The sequence below is a fragment of the Acanthisitta chloris genome, unplaced genomic scaffold (genome assembly GCF_000695815.1).
Source record: "Acanthisitta chloris isolate BGI_N310 unplaced genomic scaffold, ASM69581v1 scaffold9825, whole genome shotgun sequence".
NCBI lineage: Eukaryota > Metazoa > Chordata > Aves > Passeriformes > Acanthisittidae > Acanthisitta > Acanthisitta chloris.
Genome location: NW_008672082.1, coordinates 34562 through 54861, shown reverse-complemented (window position 1 = coordinate 54861; position 20300 = coordinate 34562). Strand labels below are relative to the sequence as shown.

At 35.9% G+C, this 20300-nt stretch overlaps 1 protein-coding gene across 1 annotated transcript in view; it reads right to left on the bottom strand.

Annotated features, from left to right (window-relative positions):
- LOC103801937 (G-protein coupled receptor 98-like) overlaps positions 1 to 20300 on the bottom strand; it is a gene marked incomplete at its 3' end in the record, with an annotated part of 60566 nt that overhangs the window by 10201 nt on the left and 30065 nt on the right. Inside the window, exons 12-25 of the mRNA XM_009074375.1 lie at positions 18813 to 18939; positions 18539 to 18724; positions 17642 to 17822; positions 16840 to 17003; positions 16128 to 16251; positions 15481 to 15747; positions 13984 to 14110; positions 11114 to 11331; positions 9287 to 10030; positions 7935 to 8308; positions 4683 to 4859; positions 2876 to 3056; positions 2073 to 2275; positions 1338 to 1467 (exon numbers count right to left, since the gene is read on the bottom strand). Of these exons, the coding sequence (XP_009072623.1) occupies positions 1338 to 1467; positions 2073 to 2275; positions 2876 to 3056; positions 4683 to 4859; positions 7935 to 8308; positions 9287 to 10030; positions 11114 to 11331; positions 13984 to 14110; positions 15481 to 15747; positions 16128 to 16251; positions 16840 to 17003; positions 17642 to 17822; positions 18539 to 18724; positions 18813 to 18939 (3203 nt within the window). The remainder of the gene's footprint in view (positions 1 to 1337; positions 1468 to 2072; positions 2276 to 2875; positions 3057 to 4682; positions 4860 to 7934; positions 8309 to 9286; positions 10031 to 11113; positions 11332 to 13983; positions 14111 to 15480; positions 15748 to 16127; positions 16252 to 16839; positions 17004 to 17641; positions 17823 to 18538; positions 18725 to 18812; positions 18940 to 20300) is intronic.

Sequence of the window (20300 nt, the reverse complement as noted above, 5' to 3'; positions counted from 1 at the left end):
CTGGACAACACAAAAAGAGAGGGAAGTATTCTAGGAAAGCATCAATTTTGGACATGAAAGTATAGAGAATTTCTGATAAAAGCCAGAAAAATACTGAATATGCCAGCTCTTATTTAATTTATGACACTGGAAACAGCAACAGAAAGAAATAGGAAAGAAAACCCATTCAACTTTTTTTTCTTTCCCTTTGTGCCCCCTCTTTCTCACTCCTAAATGAAGCCTGTAGTGGAGAACTAAGAAATGAGGGAGAGGGGGAAAGCACTGGCTAAACCCTGTTAAACTCTCTTATTCTAATATTTTCTCACAAATCAAAACCATGTGCCAGAAAGCTGGGATAATCAGCAGAAAGCTTAACTAATGAAACCTTTATCCTAAGTTTTCTGCTTGCAGTGGTGTTGTTGGAAAGGCCAAAAAGAGGGGTTTTGTGTTCAGAGGGTCTCTGTCTAGTAAATTACTAAAGTTAACTTTTCAAAGAGAAAAGTTCATTTAACAAAACAACTACTTGACAATAAATCCCACATGCATGAAAGGGCTGAAGTTTTTACCAAAAGAGTCACTACAGAGCACCATAGTGCTACATTGCACCACAGACATTCAAATTAGTGTGATCTAACTTTCCAGGAGGCATCACACTTACATCTCTGAATTGCTTAGAGAAACATCATTTCAAAAGTACATTATTGCTGTCAGTGTTTAAAATTACTTCTTTTCCTCCAAACAGCTTGTAATATCCCTTAAAATGTTTTTGCAAAGAAAATAAAACCCCTAAGGCGTAAGTGGCAGGATCACTGATGCTTGCCAACTCTTGTGAGACTAACAACTAACACCACAATTTACACTGAGGATTTTTCATGTCCTACCACATAGCTTACCAGCTAGCTCTCCAACATAGCTAAACTCCCCAGGCATCTCAAACCCCACAATTTTCTAACATTATAATCCATCTGAATCAGCTAGGAGCCAGTGCATTGGAGTTCCTCCAATTTTACTCAAGAGGCTGATAAGAAACACACTTTGGCTGTTTAGCCTTAAATATTGATATATTTTTGAAAAATGAAATTATTTTTAATTATTTTATTTCTCACTACCGACAATGAAATTATGTCATTTGAAAAGCAGAAAGGACTTAATGCATGGTAACAATACACTTTATTTGAGATCTGGTGGTTTACACCAATAACGAACAAAATATCTGAAGACCAGTTCTTTCCTAAAAAAATTTACTGCTGTCTGGGGAGTGTGGGGATGTTTATCTTTAGAAATAGTACAAAAGGTTTGATTTTAATGGATGAGTAGAGATCATGAAAATTCAACCAATGGATTGACATGTTCCTTACCTCCTCCCTCTGGGTTCAACAGCTCCACTTTAAAAGTTTTTTCTAATTCAGGAATAGAATTATCAGTGATGTTAACAGTAATGTACTTGTATCTTTCTCCTGGCTGAAATTCCAGCACACCCAAAACAGCCTGTAATATGAAAACTTTTCACATTGTTGTTCCAGTTTAACATTTTCATCAAAATTAAAAAGAAATATAACCTTGATTCTTTTTGTCTTTGCCAAAATGTCTACTTTTCTTCATCTAAGCTTTTAAAAAATCTGCTGAGTGTTAAAAGAAAAAGCAATCTAAATTCAGCAAATTAGCATCTGCATTCATCTACATTGTTCTACATAAACAGCAGTTACACAAGCAAATACAGATACATACAGGTTATGTTCTTGAACAAATACAAACCCTAGTATGCACAAATATAATCTCCACCTGTACATGCAACTTTATGCTAATATCATTTGATATACTCAGCAACAACAGCAAATATCCATTCTTGCTGCATTTCTCTTAAGGAAATCAGAATCAAAACCAAAACCTGAAGCTTCTGAGGCAAAATGCATATCGTGATTTATATTTTTAAGTGAGTATTTTACATTCATATAACACATCACCATACAAAACAAAGTGTTTCCATGAAATGAATCATAGCTGAGCTAAAATACGCAAACTGAAGACTATCTTCAGGACAAATATATCTAATTAAATTCTAAAATAATTACACACCTTAGCAATGACCATACCTGATAATCTTTAGGACTGAAAGCTGTAAGTGGTACTGTTCTGTATTCCACAAGAACTGTTCCAAGAAGCCCTTGTGCACGAACTACCAACAATCTGATCTGTCCGACTTCTTCTTTAACAGTGACATGGGGCACAGCAGAAGCTGGCAGAATCATTTCATCACCTGGCTGTGGAGGTGGTCCCACTGAGAACTGTAGTAGACCTGGCAGACAAAAAGTATTATTTACATGAGTTCTTGTACCAAATTGAAATTATAATAATAAATTGAAACAAAGATATTTGTAATATTTATATTTAATGCTTATTAAATTAAAACCCAGTCATTGATATGCCCTTGGGACTCAATCATGTTATTTCCTGGAATATGCTGTGTACTATTCCATCTCTCACTGATATCCATACCAGTCTTAAAACCACAGCACAAGAATGAATTGAGCTCTTCCCAAAAGCGTCCAAATATGTCATAGTACTGGGTACTTAATGGTATAATAAACATGATGTCATGTCTCTCTCCATTAGGAATTCTCATTTCAGAAAATGTGCATGCAATCTTTATTCACTTGCAAGAAGGGGATCATCACCTGTTTGGTCTGGGCAGTTTTGATGCCTTTTTTGTATTATTCTCAAGAATCAGTAACTTGGCTTTCACTCTTGTATAAAAATTATAAATTAATCTCAAGTTATATAAATAGGAATACTTGGCATTGCTTCCTCAACTATCAAGGCTAAGCAAATTTTTATCTCTTGATCTAGAACTATGCATAAATCTGCAACAAGACTGTATCATCTCCAACACTGTTACCATATGGGTGGTCACTGGCTTTAATGCTGATATCAGCAGTTTCCTTTTCTGGATCTATACTTGCTCCACTGGTAGGAGTTGAACCTAGTTTTCCATCTCCAGACACTGCAGAGACTAATGTCACACGGAAATATTCATTTAGCTCCGGAATGTCATCATCAATAACATGCAAATTTAAGACCTAGAAAAGGACCAAATAATGGAGAAATCAAACAGTGCCACATGCATCACTTAAGAGTTTTACAACCCTGCTTAACTCATCCAAGTTCTTAGTCATCAGTTGTATCTACAGTGAGTTCAGAAAGCAATGCAGGCAACATTTTTGTCCTCCAAGTAATTTAACCTAATTTCTAGGATCACAGTTTTAGTTTAGAATACCCATTCCAAAAACATCTTTACCAAGCTGCCAGTGATGGAAGGCATATTTTCTTAAGTGCTTCTAATTACATAAACACATAACCAAGCAAAAAATTATTTATTATCCACCTTAACATAAGCATAGATAAATTCTGTATATTGAAAATTAAATACATGATAGATTTTAAAATCTTTATGAACTTGTGCTTCAGGACAGACATTAACTAATCCCACCTAGCAAGTGAAGCAAACCATTTTTTCCACCTGACATTTAAGATTACAGATCATACTATCAAGTAACATAACTGATTCTGCACAGGCTAACATATTAATCTCAGACAATTCCACCTTTCTGGATATTGAGATACAATTTGACAAACACATAGAAAAAACAGTTTATGTAGCCAATCATATTTAGAACTGTGGGCATGAGTAGCTTACAAACATCAGTGGAAAGTCTCTTAGGATATCTCACCTAATGAACAACTGCTCCCAGTCTGGGCCAGGCCCATTAGCTCCTCTGTATGTAGATAATAAATTGGACCAGAGAGCAGTGGAGCAAGAAGGTACACCAGCCCTCTTCTGCCAGCTACATAGAATAAGGCAGGCCTCATCCATGCTGCCAGATGGAAAAGCTTGGGAAATTTTATTTGATGCGACTCTCTCCAATGCAGTCATATGTTTCAATAGAGAATTAGAGTTGACTGAACAGTGTCATGAGCAAACTATTTTCCAATATTGCAAGCTTCTGCCAAGCTCTAATCAGTTACACTGTTTAACTTGGACCAGATCCACATTTCCAGTGAAACCACTGGGATCTTTTCAAATGCTGCCAGTAGGTTTCAGCCAGTCCATACCAACTTAGCAGAATAATAAAAGTGAAACTGAAAACAAGCATTTTCTACTTACAATTCACCAAAAGAAATATTTTACAAACAGTAATAGAAAATACATACGAACTTTCTACAGTATTGTGGTCCCACACCTCTCCTGCCTCTGCTGAGTGGGTCAGGGTTGAACTCACAGAAACAGATTAAGAAAAAGGGACAGAATATGGCAATCAACAGTTGCAAGTCACTTGACTGCAGCAGCAAACTTTACTGCGGTTTATTTTTTTGACATGGAGATAAAACTGAGCTCCAAAACTCTGATCAAAACCTGATCATTTTGCAATTTTGAAAGTCACTGGATCCATTATTTCAGCTCATGACTACCTATACTTCAAGTATACATATAGATACACATAAATTTAATAAATATATATTATGCAAATATATCTCAAGCCTGTAGCTTGTTATATGTCAAGGATGAAAAATCTCTGCAAAATATAATAAAAGCTATGTGAAGGAAAGACTCTTTAGTATGAAAACCAGTCAAACATCCTCGTAAGGTGTTTTCCAGCAGGTTTGCAAAGGACGTTACAAACAGTTAATAGGAAGGTAGGGTTTACCTCTGATCTCTGCCAAGGAAGGAATGTGATAGTGCCATTGCTGTTAGAAAAATCGGTAACAAAATAATTAATGCCAGTGGAATCAACTTGTGAGATAATGTAATTTATATATACATAGTCTAGGGCTCCCCTTGTACGCTCCACGACACAGGATATAGTGGAGCCCTCTTCAGCAGTCTGGAAGAAAGCAAGAAATTGAAATGTTTGTTACGGTCAAAGTAAATCAAAGCAATAAAAAACTAAACATGGAATTCTTTAATGCTAGTCATATGTTCAGCAAATTTTATTGCTGTCACACTACTTTCAGCACTTTTGGAGTAGCAGGAAGCTGAAACTTAACTTGGTGGTCAGAACAATCTTAGTGGAATTTGCAACTTCTAGTATCGCCCTGAGGTAAGCCGGTAACTGTACCTTATTGTTTCTTTTGGACACAATCACTTCCCTCAAACTACGTCTGAAACTATTACTTTATATTGTCAGTTATTTTAGTTTTAATTAGCAATGATTTCAGAAAGATTTGGATTCCCTCTTTCCCCAATTAGAAACACTATGGAAAACAAATACCTAAAAATTAATTTGCACTATCATCATTCAGAAAAACCTGTGAAAAACTTTTTCTGCTCCAGTCCTCTACAATTGTGTTTTCATGGAGAACATGACTTAAGTGGCAACAATTTCACATATTAGGAAAAAAATAGGCATTGATACTGACTACGTATTTTAGAAAATTAAGATAATCAAATTAAAATAGAAAATAATTTTGTTTGAAAATTTATCAGAAACACTAAAGCTATCTTAAGCATTAGATAAAATTCAGAGGTGCTGTATAACACAGTGGAGATAATGTGTGTGCTTTCAGCTACCTAACAGACAAATATGGACAGAAAGAAATTAAATTACTGATAAACCAGTGCTGTATATCTGCATCACCTCTGAGAGGTCTAATACCTCTCTGGTGAAATGGATGTAAGATAAAGGCAAAACAATGAACAAGTGATATAAATTTTTAATTTTGCTTCATGGTTGGTTGATGAACTGTGGAATCACAGAATTATCAGTGGCATTTGAAACTGAAGGGATCTATTATCATAGCATATGGAAGGCACCTGGAAAGCAAACTGAATTAAACTGAAAACCAGCACACTTTCAAACACATCATAAGCACTTAAGTTAGAAAGCATGTACTTAAAATGTCATAAGACTTTCCAAATTGGAAATCATTATGAAATTGGTTTTCCAAAATAATTCAATAACAATACAAATAGATATCATGTCTTTTTCCCTCATATTCACTAAAAAAGTAAGAATTGATTATGTTTATTTCAATCTTCCCTCCAAAATACCAAATTTATATATTGAATATGTGGCAGCTACTACCAAAGACAAATTAATGTTTCAAAACAGTACTAACTGAATTCATAACAAATAGATGCAATTTATATCTTATAAATAATGACAGCAAATGATTGTGAAAATATATATCACATTTAGTCAGTGCATGACCTGTAGTAAAAGTCTTTCAAACACATCACGTAACACAATAAAAACTAAAATTAAAATATTTGTATAGATGCACTCTCAAAAAAAAGAAAACTATATCTTATATTTTAATTGGCAGCCCTGTCTGACATGGTTTAACCTCAAATGGCAATTCAGCATAATGCAGCTGCTCACTCCCCACCTCTCCCTCCCAGTGAGGAGCTGAATTGAAAAGAAAAAGTAAGCCTTGTGGTTTATGAAAAATTCAATAATTGAAACAAAATATAATAAGATGATGATGATGATGATGATAATGATGATGATTATGATTTTAATTATAAGGAGAAGGAGAGACTGGAACAGAATGCAGGAAAACAAGTGATGCACTATGCAACTGCTCATTGCCTGCTGACCAATACACAGCCCATCCCTGAACAATGATCAACCCCCTTCTGGATGACTCCCCGGATTTATATACTGGACATGACATCCTATGGTACGGAATGTTCCTTTGGCCAGAAAAGGTCACCCATCCTGGTCATGTTCCCTCCCATCTTTCTGTGCAGCTCCTTACTGGCAGTGCATGAGCCACGGAAAAGTCTTCAGCTCAGGGAAAGCACTGCTCAGCAACAGCCAAACCATTGTGTGTTATCAACATTTTTCTCATCCTGAATTCAAAACACAGCACTGCACCTCCTACTTAGAAGAAAATGAACTCTCTCCCAGCCATATCCAGAAGACAGTCTCAGAAATAACAGAATTACAGCAAAAACCTTATGCTAGGAAAATTTAAGCATTAATCTACAGTTATGTAATGAAATACATTTTCTTTAAAAATATAATTTGGGGGATTTAAAAAAATTCTATTGCAAATGCCAGTGTGACTGGCCAGTAAGTTCTGTATTAACAGAACTTACACATTTCTAAATTCTAGAAAAACTTTGCTTAACTACAAAACCTAACAATGCAAAATCAAGGCCCTGTGCAGGTCAATTTGTCTTGCCACTAATTTTATTGTGTCCAAAAGTTCTCCTATAGTTTTCAAAGAATCACAGAATCACAGAATAATCAGAGTTTGAAGGGACCCTTGAGGATCATCTAGTCCAGCTCATGGCCCTGCACAGGACATCCACCAAAGAATCACACCATGCGCCGGAGAGCATTGTCCAAATACCTCTCGAACTCCATCAGGCTTGGTGATGTGACAATTTCCCTGGGAATCCTGCTCCAGAGCCCAACTACCCTCTGGGTGAAGAACCATTTACTTCATGGTAACATGAACTAACATCTAGCCTAAACCTCCCTGATGCAAATTCAGACCATTCTCTCAGGTCCTATTGCCAGAGAGAAGAGGTCAGCGCCCACCCTTCCAGTTCCTTCCATGAAGAAATTGTATACAGCGATGAAGTCTCTCCTCAGTTTCCTCTTCTCTAGTCTGAAAAGACCAAGTAACCTCAGCCACTTCTCATATGGCTTCCCCTCAAGGCCCTTCACCATCTTTGTTGGCCTCCTTTGGATGACTCTAATAACTTAATACCTTTTTTATATTGTGGTGGCCAAAACTGCACACAATACTCAAGGTGAGGCTGGACTAGCACAGAGTAGAGCATGACAGTCACCTCCCTCAACCGGCTCACAATGCCTTGTCTGATTCACCCTAGGACACAGTAGGCACTCCTGTCTGCCAGGGCACACTGTTGACACATATTCAACTTGCAACAGACAAGGACCCTCAGGTCTGCTTTGCACTACTTTTTCTAATAAACACCTTACCTCAGGAATACATGCTCCAGTGAAGCCAAATAGACCATTAGCATTATCACTTTTCTGAATTCTTAACCTTGCTGTTGTATTTTCTCGTGAAATTCGAGCTCCACCACACACAGAAACGAGCTTTAGGATGAATAACTCCTCTCCTTCTTCCTCTTCATCATCTTTGGCGGACACAATGAATGATTTATTAGTCTCTCCTTGCTGATACTCCAAATACCCAGAGATAGGGTGGAGGTCACTCTTTGCAGGAGTTGCATGGAGTTCATAGATCTCTGCTTCTGTCAATTTACGCTCATAAAGCCTTACATCCTGCATTAGCCCTGTGTACCTACTGCTGCCATTGACTCCTGCTCCAATTTTCACTATTCCAGGACCTGAGAAGGAAATTACAATTTTCCTCATGTTATTTTTGATGTTTGTGCACATAAATGCATGTAGATATATATGCATTTTACACCACTGTATGCTAATTTTCCTTCTTTGATTATATAAAAGGAGATTGTATTTAGCAATTTGATAATCATTCACTGCCTATCCCCATGAAAGAAAACATGAGAAACTGAAGGTGAGAGAAAGAAAGGAAAAATGATGGAGATTATCTCCAAGAAAAAAAAAGGCATGTGAAAGAATGACAAACCACAATAGAAGGAGTAAACATAAATGTATTCCCAACATGTAATACCTGACATTATAAAGGAATTGTCCTGATACTCACTGCTATGCTAGTTCAGTGTGAAAGTTCATAATGGTAACCTACGACTAAAATCACATCTGGGAATATCCAGTCAGAGAAACTGAAGCACACAAGCTAATGTTCCCCAGAACACTGTTAAACATATGAGCATAATTTTCATATATTTTCATATAGCACATAAATACATAATGAAGTAAATCTAAACACTGAAAAATTCTACTGCTTAGAAGATAGTGGTTTAGCTGTAATACAACACAACTAGAAACAAAACCATTATTGTATTTTGCTTCAGAACTGAGAGAAAAAGAGTTCTCAGACATGGGTACCATAAATCTTAGTGAAATTATTAATTGTAAATATATATAACTATGCATACGTGATAATAATACACATAGAAATATAAATATAATAAATATTAATTACCGATTTATTTTCAAATTATTGCAATCCAATCACTGTTAGAGTTATGATACTTTTTTCAACCTTCCCAGCTCTTATTTCCATACGCTTTCTGAAAATCTTCAGAATTTCCTATCCATTCTTTTTAACTAAATAATCAGATGTAATACTTTCAGGATCTTGCATACACAGTTCAAGGAGCTAAACTCTTCTATACATTGCAGAACTTTATATATGGAGAAAAGTAATGCAAGCTCACCATCCGCAATTGCTTCTCCTTTGAGGCTCTTAATTCCTCCTAGAACTGGAATTCCATCCATGTAAAATTCAATTATACTTTCATCCAGAGTAATCAGAAGGTGAATCCAAGTGCTTTCATCCAGATATTTCAGGACTGTCACTTTAGCTATATATGTCATATTGGATCCTAATGTTGTATAATGAAGCACTACAGAAACATGAGAATCATTTGTTTGGATTTTCACACCGTAATATAAGGTCCCGTTACCATCATCCTTTTCAACTATATAACCATCAGTACTGATATTAGGAATTAACCATGCTGAAAATGTAAAATTAGTTACTGCAGTATTTCCATTGTATGGGTATTCAAGATCAATAATTCCAAATGCATCCTCCTTTCCACTGAAATACAAAGCATCTGTTCCACTGTGATGGCGTCTCATGTGGGGCTGAGACTGTACTGAACTTGGAAATGATCCCAACAGCAAGAAGTCTACCATTGATGGTAGTCCAGCTTGAAACACACCAGACAGTATTTCCCAACCTAAACGGACAACACCAAAGGTGCCTTGTTGTCTCCAGATGGTGAAGTCTGTAATATAGGAAAGATCATCTTCAGAAAGAACATCTTCCACTATCTCTCTGTCCTGACTCTCTGGATCTATAACAAAGACTCCGAAAGGGTCATCATTGAATGGGATCATCACAGTTACAGCCAGGTTTGTTTCAGACAACTGCCCACCAGGACCAGGAGACCCACCTGTGTAATGGAAATTAAGAGTAAAAGTTAATGGCCTGAAAAAAGTTACTAAGTATTTTAAAATTTTAAATAAAACAAGTTTCTAAATAGGTCTAAACCTTCTCTGATGAGCCTTTGGAATCTCATAAAATGTTCTGATTTAATATAATTCAATTTTATTGTTTTTAAAACACTATAGTAACCATTTTAATAGACAATAAAGCAGTATATTTTTCAACTGCAAAACATATTTGTATTTCAGCTAAAACAAGATTAGCTCCAGCTTTTATGAATTAGTAAAGAGACAGGTTGCTTTTGATTCATTTGAAAAACATGGGGTTGAATTCAGCTCTCATATTACTCCCAGATTTACATAAATCTGAAATGGCAACACTTGGCCCATTGCCTCTGAAACAAGTAGAGATACCTTGCAAAATCAGTAACCTATTGTATATTAAGGCTGCTGACAAATCCTGCCATTAGTCATCTACTTCACAGTAAGAACTCATGACAATCACAATGTGAATGTAGACCCTACATGTACCAAGTGTGCAGTGTTCTACCTATTTTAAGCAGGAAATCTTCTGTACGCTCATATGGATTTCACTTACAAAAATGTCAAAACATTTTCAGTTGTATCTGGGCACAGAAGACCATGAACAGTACTGCATTGGAAGTATTACATCAGATTTGGAGCTCTGCTCAGCAGAAAACCTGCAGCAGTTGCAATGCAAGTGATATGAAGTGATAACTATATGTATTTTACCAACTCTAGAAAAAAGCAAACAAACAAACCGACCAATCTCCATTATGGTAGACATGCATAACCTCTAACAGCTTCATTTTTGTCTTCAACTGCATAAAGCTCTACAACTCTGAAATCACCAAAAGGCATCATTTTCAAAGGCCAGATCACCAAAAGTGTATTAATATACCCAAATTAAGATTAAATGAAAAATAAAACCTAAAATCTTACCAGAAAAGTATAGGATGCCAGGACATGATTAAAAGCAAAGCTCTTTCCATGGTTGGTTTCTTTTTGACTGATTAAACACAATTCTTTTCTACCACCTAGGAAGAGGCTGATTATATGAAAGACAATACCTGAAGCATTCACCAGCTTTAAGATGTAAAATTCATTGAATTCAGGAATGTTATCTGCAACAGCATGGAGCGTTATTGGCTTTGATCCTTCACCATCCAGAAAGCACACAGTCCCAAAAGTTTCATAGAACTCTTCTCCTGGCCTCAGTGCAGAGTCATTACGAAACAACTGCCAGGCTAATGAGACATTGCCAAAATGTCCTCTATGTCTCAAAATCCTGTTCAGAGATACAGAAGGAATGAAGGTCTCAGCATTCTCCATTAGCAAGGGAAAACACAATTACATTAATCTTCTTTACTGTGAAAAGTAATATACATTGCTCTAAATAAGCATGAACAATAAATCGAACCATGACTTACAACACAATCTTCTTCTAAAGCCTGCAATTTCATAGTGTAATTCTACCCCCAGGTACACCACAGGTACCTTAGAAAGAAAGTAAGCAGTGAAGATACGTGCAAAGTAGTACAGTTAAGACAAAGATTAGTTTGTCTTACACTATTATGTAAAAAATAAAACTGAATGGTTTAGCAAATTAACATTAAAAATACAGATACCTGGCCACTCCTAGACAAGGAAGAGAATCACCTGCATTTAACCACAAACATTTCTTCCTATAACCATCAAGGCTCCTTAAGCTCTTTTTTATAATGGTATTTAATTTATGTCCTTAAGAAATCTGTGATTACTCCAGATAAAGAACATAGCAAATAAAAACAAGCTTTTATTTTTTGCATAGACATCTGGTGACATAATGTCATCAATTTTCAAAAGGTATTATAAATAAAAACTGAAGAACATAGTTCCTACACCAACAGAATGCAAAGTGTCTTTACATGCAAAAACAGTGCTTCTTTGCACCATTAAAAAAAAAAAAAAAGCTGCATAAAGAGATTATGCAAGGCTGAAATATTCAGGAAAAGTTGTCTAGGCACAGCAACACAACTAATTTATTTTTTCTCCTTCCAAAAGTTTCCTTTTGCTGTTATTAACCAGGGCACTCTATTGCAGCCATATAGCACCATTGCAGTAACTTTAATTACTCCCTTTAAAGCTCAGTGTTGCCATAGTTGTTCTCACTCGTTAGGTTATTTGCTACCCTGACCCTTTTGACATGTACTACACCAAAGTCAGATGGTTTTATGGGTGTGGAAGAGACAGCCTCCTAGTAAATACATTTCTTCAATAAAGACTGAAGAAGGTCCCCAGGTGTTGGTAAATATGCTTCTCCAAAAGCACCTGTTTAGTTCAAATAATCATTCTTCACACCATCAAATAAAATAAAAAGATGTCGCAAATAAGATTTTAAAAAAACAAAATAAAAACACTCCGAAAAGCAGCATAACAAAATCAAATACACAATACACGCAATATCCTCTTTCCACAAGGATTTTCATCATTTAGATGTGCAAAACAAAGATTTCATCCACGGACATCTGCTTTAAGGCCTTAAAGCAAACAAACAAACAAATCAAATAAAAATATATAAAAGATAATTAAACAATTGTAAACAAAAAACCTCTTCCCTAACTGTTCACACTGTCAGATTTATTGCAAACTAATGTCTCTTCATGTCCTGTAGAGTATTCTTCTTGAAAATCAGTATTTTTGTCAAATTATAATCACACCATGACTTTATGGAACATAACAAGGTAAGATGACAAACAAATTAATTTTTTAACCCTTCCTGTTCTTGAATACATCTCAGCAGCTGGAGACCAGACTACAGAAAAGTCTTTCCAGTCTAGAAGACAGACAGATCTGAACTTTGAGTATACGCTTTCATCTGTAATTAAAGGTAGAAGAAAAACAAACAAAGAGAAAGAATATAGCATAGATTGCTTGTAGAGTGTGCTGGTTCTAAGTGGGGTAGAATTAATTTTCTTCACAGCGGCTAGTATGGGGCTCTGGTTTGGATATGTACTGAAAATAGTGACAACCACAGAAAGGCTTTTGGTATTGCCGAGTAGTGCCTACACAGAGCCATGGCCTTTTCTGCTTTTCATATTGCCATGCTGGCAAGGAAGTTGAGGTGCACGGAAAGCTGGGAGGAGACAGATGGGACAGGTAACCCCAACTGACCAGTAAGATATTCCATATTATAGAACATCATGCTCAGTATATAAAGGGGGGGAGGAAGAATGAGGAAGGGGGAAGATTTGGAGTGATGGTGCTTGTCTTCCCAAATAACCATTACACATGATGGGGCTCTGCTGTCCCAGAGATGTTTGAACACCTGCCTGTCCATGTGACAGCAGTGAATTAATTCCCTGTTTTGCTTTGCTTGTGGGCACAGATTTTGCTTTGCCTAGTAAGCTGTCGTTATCTCAACTCAGATGTTTTCTAGCTTTTACCCTTCCAATTCTCTCCTGCATCCTGCTGGTGGTGAGGTAAGTGAGCGGCTGCGAGGGGCTTGGCTGCTGGCTGGGGTTAGACCACGGCATGGGGGAAAGCTTCAAAATAGGGTGCAAAAAACCAAAAAGGACAATCACATAACTGTATTTTTCTATATTTCAAAAGATTTTTTTACCTCTACATTAGTCCAGGTTATATGCTGCTCAATCATCTAGATCCTTCTGTATCTAAACTCTCATGAGAATATAATAAAACAGTAATGTTGTAATCTTAATTATTTTTATTTTGACATGAACTTCTGTAGATATTTTAATATTTAGTCTACTTGATAATGTAACAGTTGATGTCTTCAATACATTTATAACTAATTTAATCCAAAATTCAGTAGATCTATTATTTTTAATACATTTTTATCAATGCAAACTTGTATGGGATTAGATCAAAGTACTACCCATAAAGTAACATACATATCAGCTCAAAACAAGTGCAAAAGTATTATTTAAAAGTTACTTACAAAAAATGGTTACTTCTTCCTTCTTCCACTGGCTTCTCTAAAGGTTCCAAGGAGAAAATTCCATTAGGGTCATCGTTTGCTTCAATAATAACTGTAGCCACTCCAGCATTAAAGATAACATTATCCCCTAAAAAGATGGTGATTAATTTTATCAAAACTGGAATCAGAAATAGAGGTAACTCTACAACTGAATGTTTCCTTCTCACACCAACAACTTTTATGAAACAAAGAAATGAACAATGATAAAGCAATCAGTGAAAACCAATATTTGAGATAGTCAGTAAAAAGCAAATCAGAGTAAAATTATGTAAGTAGCATCTCATGCAGAGAGCAAGAAAGCAGATTTTAAGATAAAAATGTCAGTGACATGACCAGAGATCATATGATTGTGTAAGAAAGGATTGTACTTCATGTTTGATCTGGCCAAGACAGAAAAAAAAGATATGCATTTACAGCTCCCCGCTCTACTTTAGATCCTGAATGGCAATATTGCACTTAAACTAAATACAATGTAAGCACAATGTCTAAGAGGTTACTCATACCCATATCACAGCCTACCTGAAGGGAAAAAAACAAGACCTGTAAAGTAGAGTGGATGCTAATAGGATTTTTGTGTGTATATTAGCACTGTAGGGACATTCCAACACTTTTCTCATGTTCACAGAAATATGTTATGTTTCCACCCCCATCCTGGTTTTCACCCTTTTTTCAAGAGCACTAGAGTAGATCCTATTCCAAAGTAAACAGTGTGTTTACAATTTTAACTACATAGAACTCTATTTGTGTTTTCACTGAGGTACACCAGTCCAACATAGTTTTCAAAAGGCATATAACAATCAAGGCCAGCATACACAACAGATCATAGAAATAGATTTTTTTTTTTCTTTCAGGAATGCATATAGAAATATTCTGTATTCTACTCATTCTTGTAGGAATGTGTGCCAGGAGGAAAGTCATCATATGTTCCCAGTAGAATGGTAAGAGAAAATACCAGCAGATCCTCATGAAAGTAAACTAGAAAGACATCACTGAAGAGAAAACTTAAGAAGGGAGAAGAATGGCTTTGCCCAATTGTTTCCATAATGTTGTGGTTCTGTAAGAGACCTGGGTACTAAAGGAAATTCTGCCTGACCTCAGGAAACACATAAACTACCTTACACTCAGATAATTGATAAAAATTACCTGGTTCTTGTATTTAACTTATATTGTCTTATTGATGAGTCAAAGCCCCACCTGATTTGGAGCATTTACATTTGAAAAGAGATTTGCACTCCAGTTGTTTTTGTAGGATAGTTTTCAGCTGTATAATTAAATTTTTGCTTCCACTTAACTCAGGATGAAAACCCAAACACACTTTACAATAATTTTATAGAAATGTTGAAGCAAACCTTATTCATGTAATACCTGGTACTTATATATTGCCTTACGATAAGAACGGGCTGGTAAAAAGTACAGAAAAAGAAAAAAGAGAGTTACTAAACACACAAATCATTTTACCTGTAGCATTCAAAAGGAAGATATAAAACGTTTCATCAGTTTCAGGGGTATCGTCATCATTAATATACACAGATAAGCTCTGCTCTTTTTCTCCGACATCAAACAAAACAACACAGTGCTTTCCACAGGGAACAAAGTCTCCCTCTTCAGCCGTTGCATCTCCATTAACAGTAATGTACTGAACAGTAACAGCAGCATCAGCAGATCCATTCCTTAAGACTGTAAAATTCGCAACACTCCCTTCTGTAACTCTCACTGTCAGCGGTTCTGAAAACATGCAAGCAATACATCTCCCTCAGTTCAAGCCTGAGCTCCTTGCAGGTGGCCTAGTTATTTAACAGTCCCCAACAGGATCCTTCACTTCAGGTAAACATAGGGCATGTGTAGTAAAGGCATGGTAATACTTCAGGGTACAAGAGAATACTGCTGTGCTTAGGCACCTAATCAATCCCCGCATCAACAAACAGAGCAATGAAAGAAAATAAGGGAAGGTTATGAAAAAAAAAAAAAAAAAAAGAAAAAGAAAAAGAGCAAATTCAACACAGAAAACCCAGAACATTTTATACTAGTTCCATTAGAACTAAGATTTCTCAGTCAATCAATCTGATAATATATGAATTCAACATTTAAAAACAGTAACATCTAACCTGCAAAATAAATGGGATCATCATTCCTTGCAATTTGTAAAAATGCACTAGTTATATTGCCCAGTCTAGCTCCACCAGTAGCATTGAATAATCTGATAATGAATACTTCCATTTCTTCAGGTATCTGAATGAGAAAGTATTAAGAAATAAATTTCTTGCATACAAAACAATGAAAAAATTAAAATGAACAGCTGAGGGGGTTAACATACCAGAGATTTCTGCATGCTCTTGTTTCTTTATTGACCCTTAAGTGTGTCAAGAGGGATGACAAATGACTGCTCATACATTTACACAGAAATCATCATCAATCAAAAATCCTTGCAAACAAATCCCATTATCTGTTACACAGATGACCCAAAAGTTATTTTGCAGTTTCCTGCTTCTGATACATGCAATATATTTTTACAACTTTATTTATATGTTACTAATTATTTTCATTCTTTCATATATTGCTTCAAAATATACCAATATTAAAAATAAAAAGGATTTTTGCTATCGAAACAAGTTTATTTAACCACACTTGACTACTGTCAGCTTCTAACTTTTTCCATGTATAAATATGCACAGCTTCTCAAATTCTTTTATGATTTACTTAAATAAACTCAGTTTTACTAAAGTATTTTGATTTTTCTTACAAATAATTATCAGGTTCTTAAAGACGGAGTTTCCTTTGTTTCACATACTCACATAAAAACACTGTAAAAATGGTTACCTCATCTGGTTGTGAGTAAATGGTGATATTTTTGGAAAACTCCAGATTATCAAAGAAAATAGTCCCTTGTTCCGGATAGACGTCATTGGTACCCGCTGGGTCAACAATCCAGGACACACTAACATTGCCATAGTTGCCTCGGTTTCTTACAACTCTGAACACAGCTAAAAAATGCAAACATATACAGTCAGTGTGCATCTTCAGAACAACACAAGTCAAAACCAAAAAGGTCAGCAAAGCTGAAACAAAGAAAAAGAAAAGGAAGTAATAATAAGTAAATACCACCTCTTGCAAAACTAATTTACTAAAACTAAAACTAATAATACATTAGAGGACTACACAAAACTGCACACATTGATAGAACATTACAGCAGTTTGAAACTGCTCAAATTTGTTATTTTTAGCCTGTAAATGTGCTGATAATTGAATAGAGATAAATAAACTGAAGCAAGGTATATGAAGATTTAGCTCTATTCTTCCCTCATATAACACCCTATTCCTCATGCTTTACAGGCAGAGCTACTACCTCCAGGCTGTACCTTGCACATACATCAATACTCTGTCCCTCCTTTCTGGCATATTCTCTAGACATTTTTTTACTGGATTGATCCCTCCGGCTTTTCAGGCCCATCCTCCTTCACTTTGGTCTCCACTACTCATCATGCTGGCACTGTACCCCTCTGGAAACCCCTGAGTGGAAACTTGAGTTAGACTTTGTCCAAGTAAGGTGAAATGAGGAAAAGAAGGTTTGCAGCAGCAGACAGCATATAAAGCAGTAACCCTAATAAAAAGAATGAATTACCAGCATAGAGGATTTCTCCTTTACTTTCGTTTATTGTTACTGACAGTTCATCAGGGAGAAACTGAATGACACCATGTGGATCATCATTTTTCAGAATGGTTATATTGACCCTTGTGGCATTCCCCAGCTTGCCCGGCATTTCACTGTAGCCACTGAGTACTACAGTATACACCTCATCCAGCTAGAAGAGGGAAACTCAGTCAGAATAAAAAGGCATATTCAGCATTCACATCCAAAAAAATAGGCAAATATCCACAGTATCTAGTCAGGCAGGAGAGGCCAATTTCAAGAAAAGGAAATCACACACAATTTCTACATGCACAATGCTTTTTTGTACATTGCCATCAGTAACACGAAAATCACAGATATCAAAACCAAAACTAATTTTAAAAGAATGTATCAGCTTGAATTACTTATCTAATGGGACTTTATATTACATATATATCTTGAAAAAAAGCTCAAAGAAGATGCATCATGAAACACTAAAACATGCATTGCATCTCTGTATCTATTCAGCAAATATTAGTGTAGACTGGGGGGCATTGAGTGTAGGCAGTAGATGTTTACCAAAAAAAGAAACAAAAAGAAAGTGGTGTTAATGGAGAGTTCAATTATACAGTGGCACTCTATACTACAGATGGTCACAGGTGCTAAAAACTTACAGGGATTCAAAGTGTAAAAGTTTCAATTTACAGAAAAAAAAATCCACTGAGGACTATTAAAGCCAAAGACACCTCCTAGTTACCGAGGCATCCCTGGTTTGGAGGCTGGGAAGACATTATGGAGACAAGCCATTGCACACTTGTTCTGTGGCTATATATTTCCCTGCATTTCAATAAGCAACAAACTGCTATGCCTGTTAACACAATCTGAAGTGAGAAAAATACTAATGTTTACCTCTGGAATCCCATCCATCCTTGTCAAAAGAGTAAGTATGATCTCTCTTTCCCCAGGCTTAAACTCTAGAATTCCTGTGCTTCCATAAAACTCATTATTGTCCCTTGGTTCTACAGTGTAGCGTAGAAACTGTCTAGTAAGACTTCCTCTGCTGCGGACAATCTGCAGTTCAACAGAATCCCCTTCCTGTAAAAAAGAATATCCCATTTTTTAACAAAACTCTGCTAAAATTAAGCTGTCCATAATGATTAAGAGAAGTTATTCAGATAGCTACCTTGATACTGTAGGGACCTCTGGAAGAGGGAGAAAATTCAAATACTCCTCCAGGATCATCATTTTCCAAAATAGTAATTTCACAAGTAGTAAACCCATATTTCAGTATTTGATTTTCCACGCTGACCCTGGGAAAGGAAGGCAGGAGGGTTTTTTGAGTGACAGTTATGTTTGGTAAGTAAACACACATCTGTGTGTAAAATACATCAGAATACTGATGGATTTTATGAATAAATTATGAAAAAATTACCTGCAAAGAATAAGTAACTTAGGAAAGCCACATCAGTATAATTCATCCATTTGCAAAATAAAACACCTTTGCTTCTGAAGCAACTTTGGTTTCTGATTATTTTTATAGTTGATAGTTCTGGGGTTTTTTAGTCGCACATGCACACAACACAAATGCAAAGAAACAGAATTATGCACTAAAGAGAGTCGCATTCAGAATTATTTTGTATTTGGATCAAAACATAAGGGATGATCTAATATCACTTAAACAAATAGAGATTAAATTTCTTGAATTCATTTCTTCAGATGTGTTAATTTTCAATGACATCGCTTTAAGTTAATAACAATAAAAATGCCAGAAAAACTACTTCTGAAGGATGTATAAATAATGCACCTTCAGACTGATAGTTTTGATATGGTTTATGAAATGTTGGTACATGTATTTAGACTGCCATGTATCTTCCATGTTTACTGGAAGAAAATTTCAATGAATGAACAGGAGATACCTGTTTTAAAGGGTAACATGTCAGGTTTATTGCATATTAAAAAAAATGTCAGCAGACACAATAACTTGTCTTAACAGAAACTAAAGGTAGGTCATTCAAAAAAATATAACTGCTCATCTTTGACCACAGAAAACGTCTCTACAGTTCTAGTAGTTCAGGCATTTAGTTTGGGCAAATCATATTTCTGGCAGTTTAAAACAACTAACCCATTATTGCATCAAATGCTGGAATATCAAACATTGAGCCATGCATTTACAACTTTTATCATTCACAAATCCTAAATAAAGAAACACCATCAAGCCAGAACCCCATGCCATCAAATTGAACATCAAAGAGCAAGCAAGCATTGTCTGAAGAGATGCAGAAGACATGACTCCTGAGAGGAAAAGAAATTATAAAGACAAGATTCTGTCCAAACCAATCATTTGTAAAACAAAGCATTGATTCACTGAAGACAAACCGCAGTTCACTGCACTTACCCAAAGTACACGACAAACCTTTCTGTCTCTACCCTGTCAACACAGAAAGACAAAGAGCAAGCAAGCATTGTCTGAAGAGATGCAGAAGACATGACTCCTGAGAGGAAAAGAAATTATAAAGACAAGATTCTGTCCAAACCAATCATTTGTAAAACAAAGCATTGATTCACTGAAGACAAACCGCAGTTCACTGCACTTACCCAAAGTACACGACAAACCTTTCTGTCTCTACCCTGTCAACACAGAAAGAAAGAGAGGGAGGGAGGAGGGAGGGAG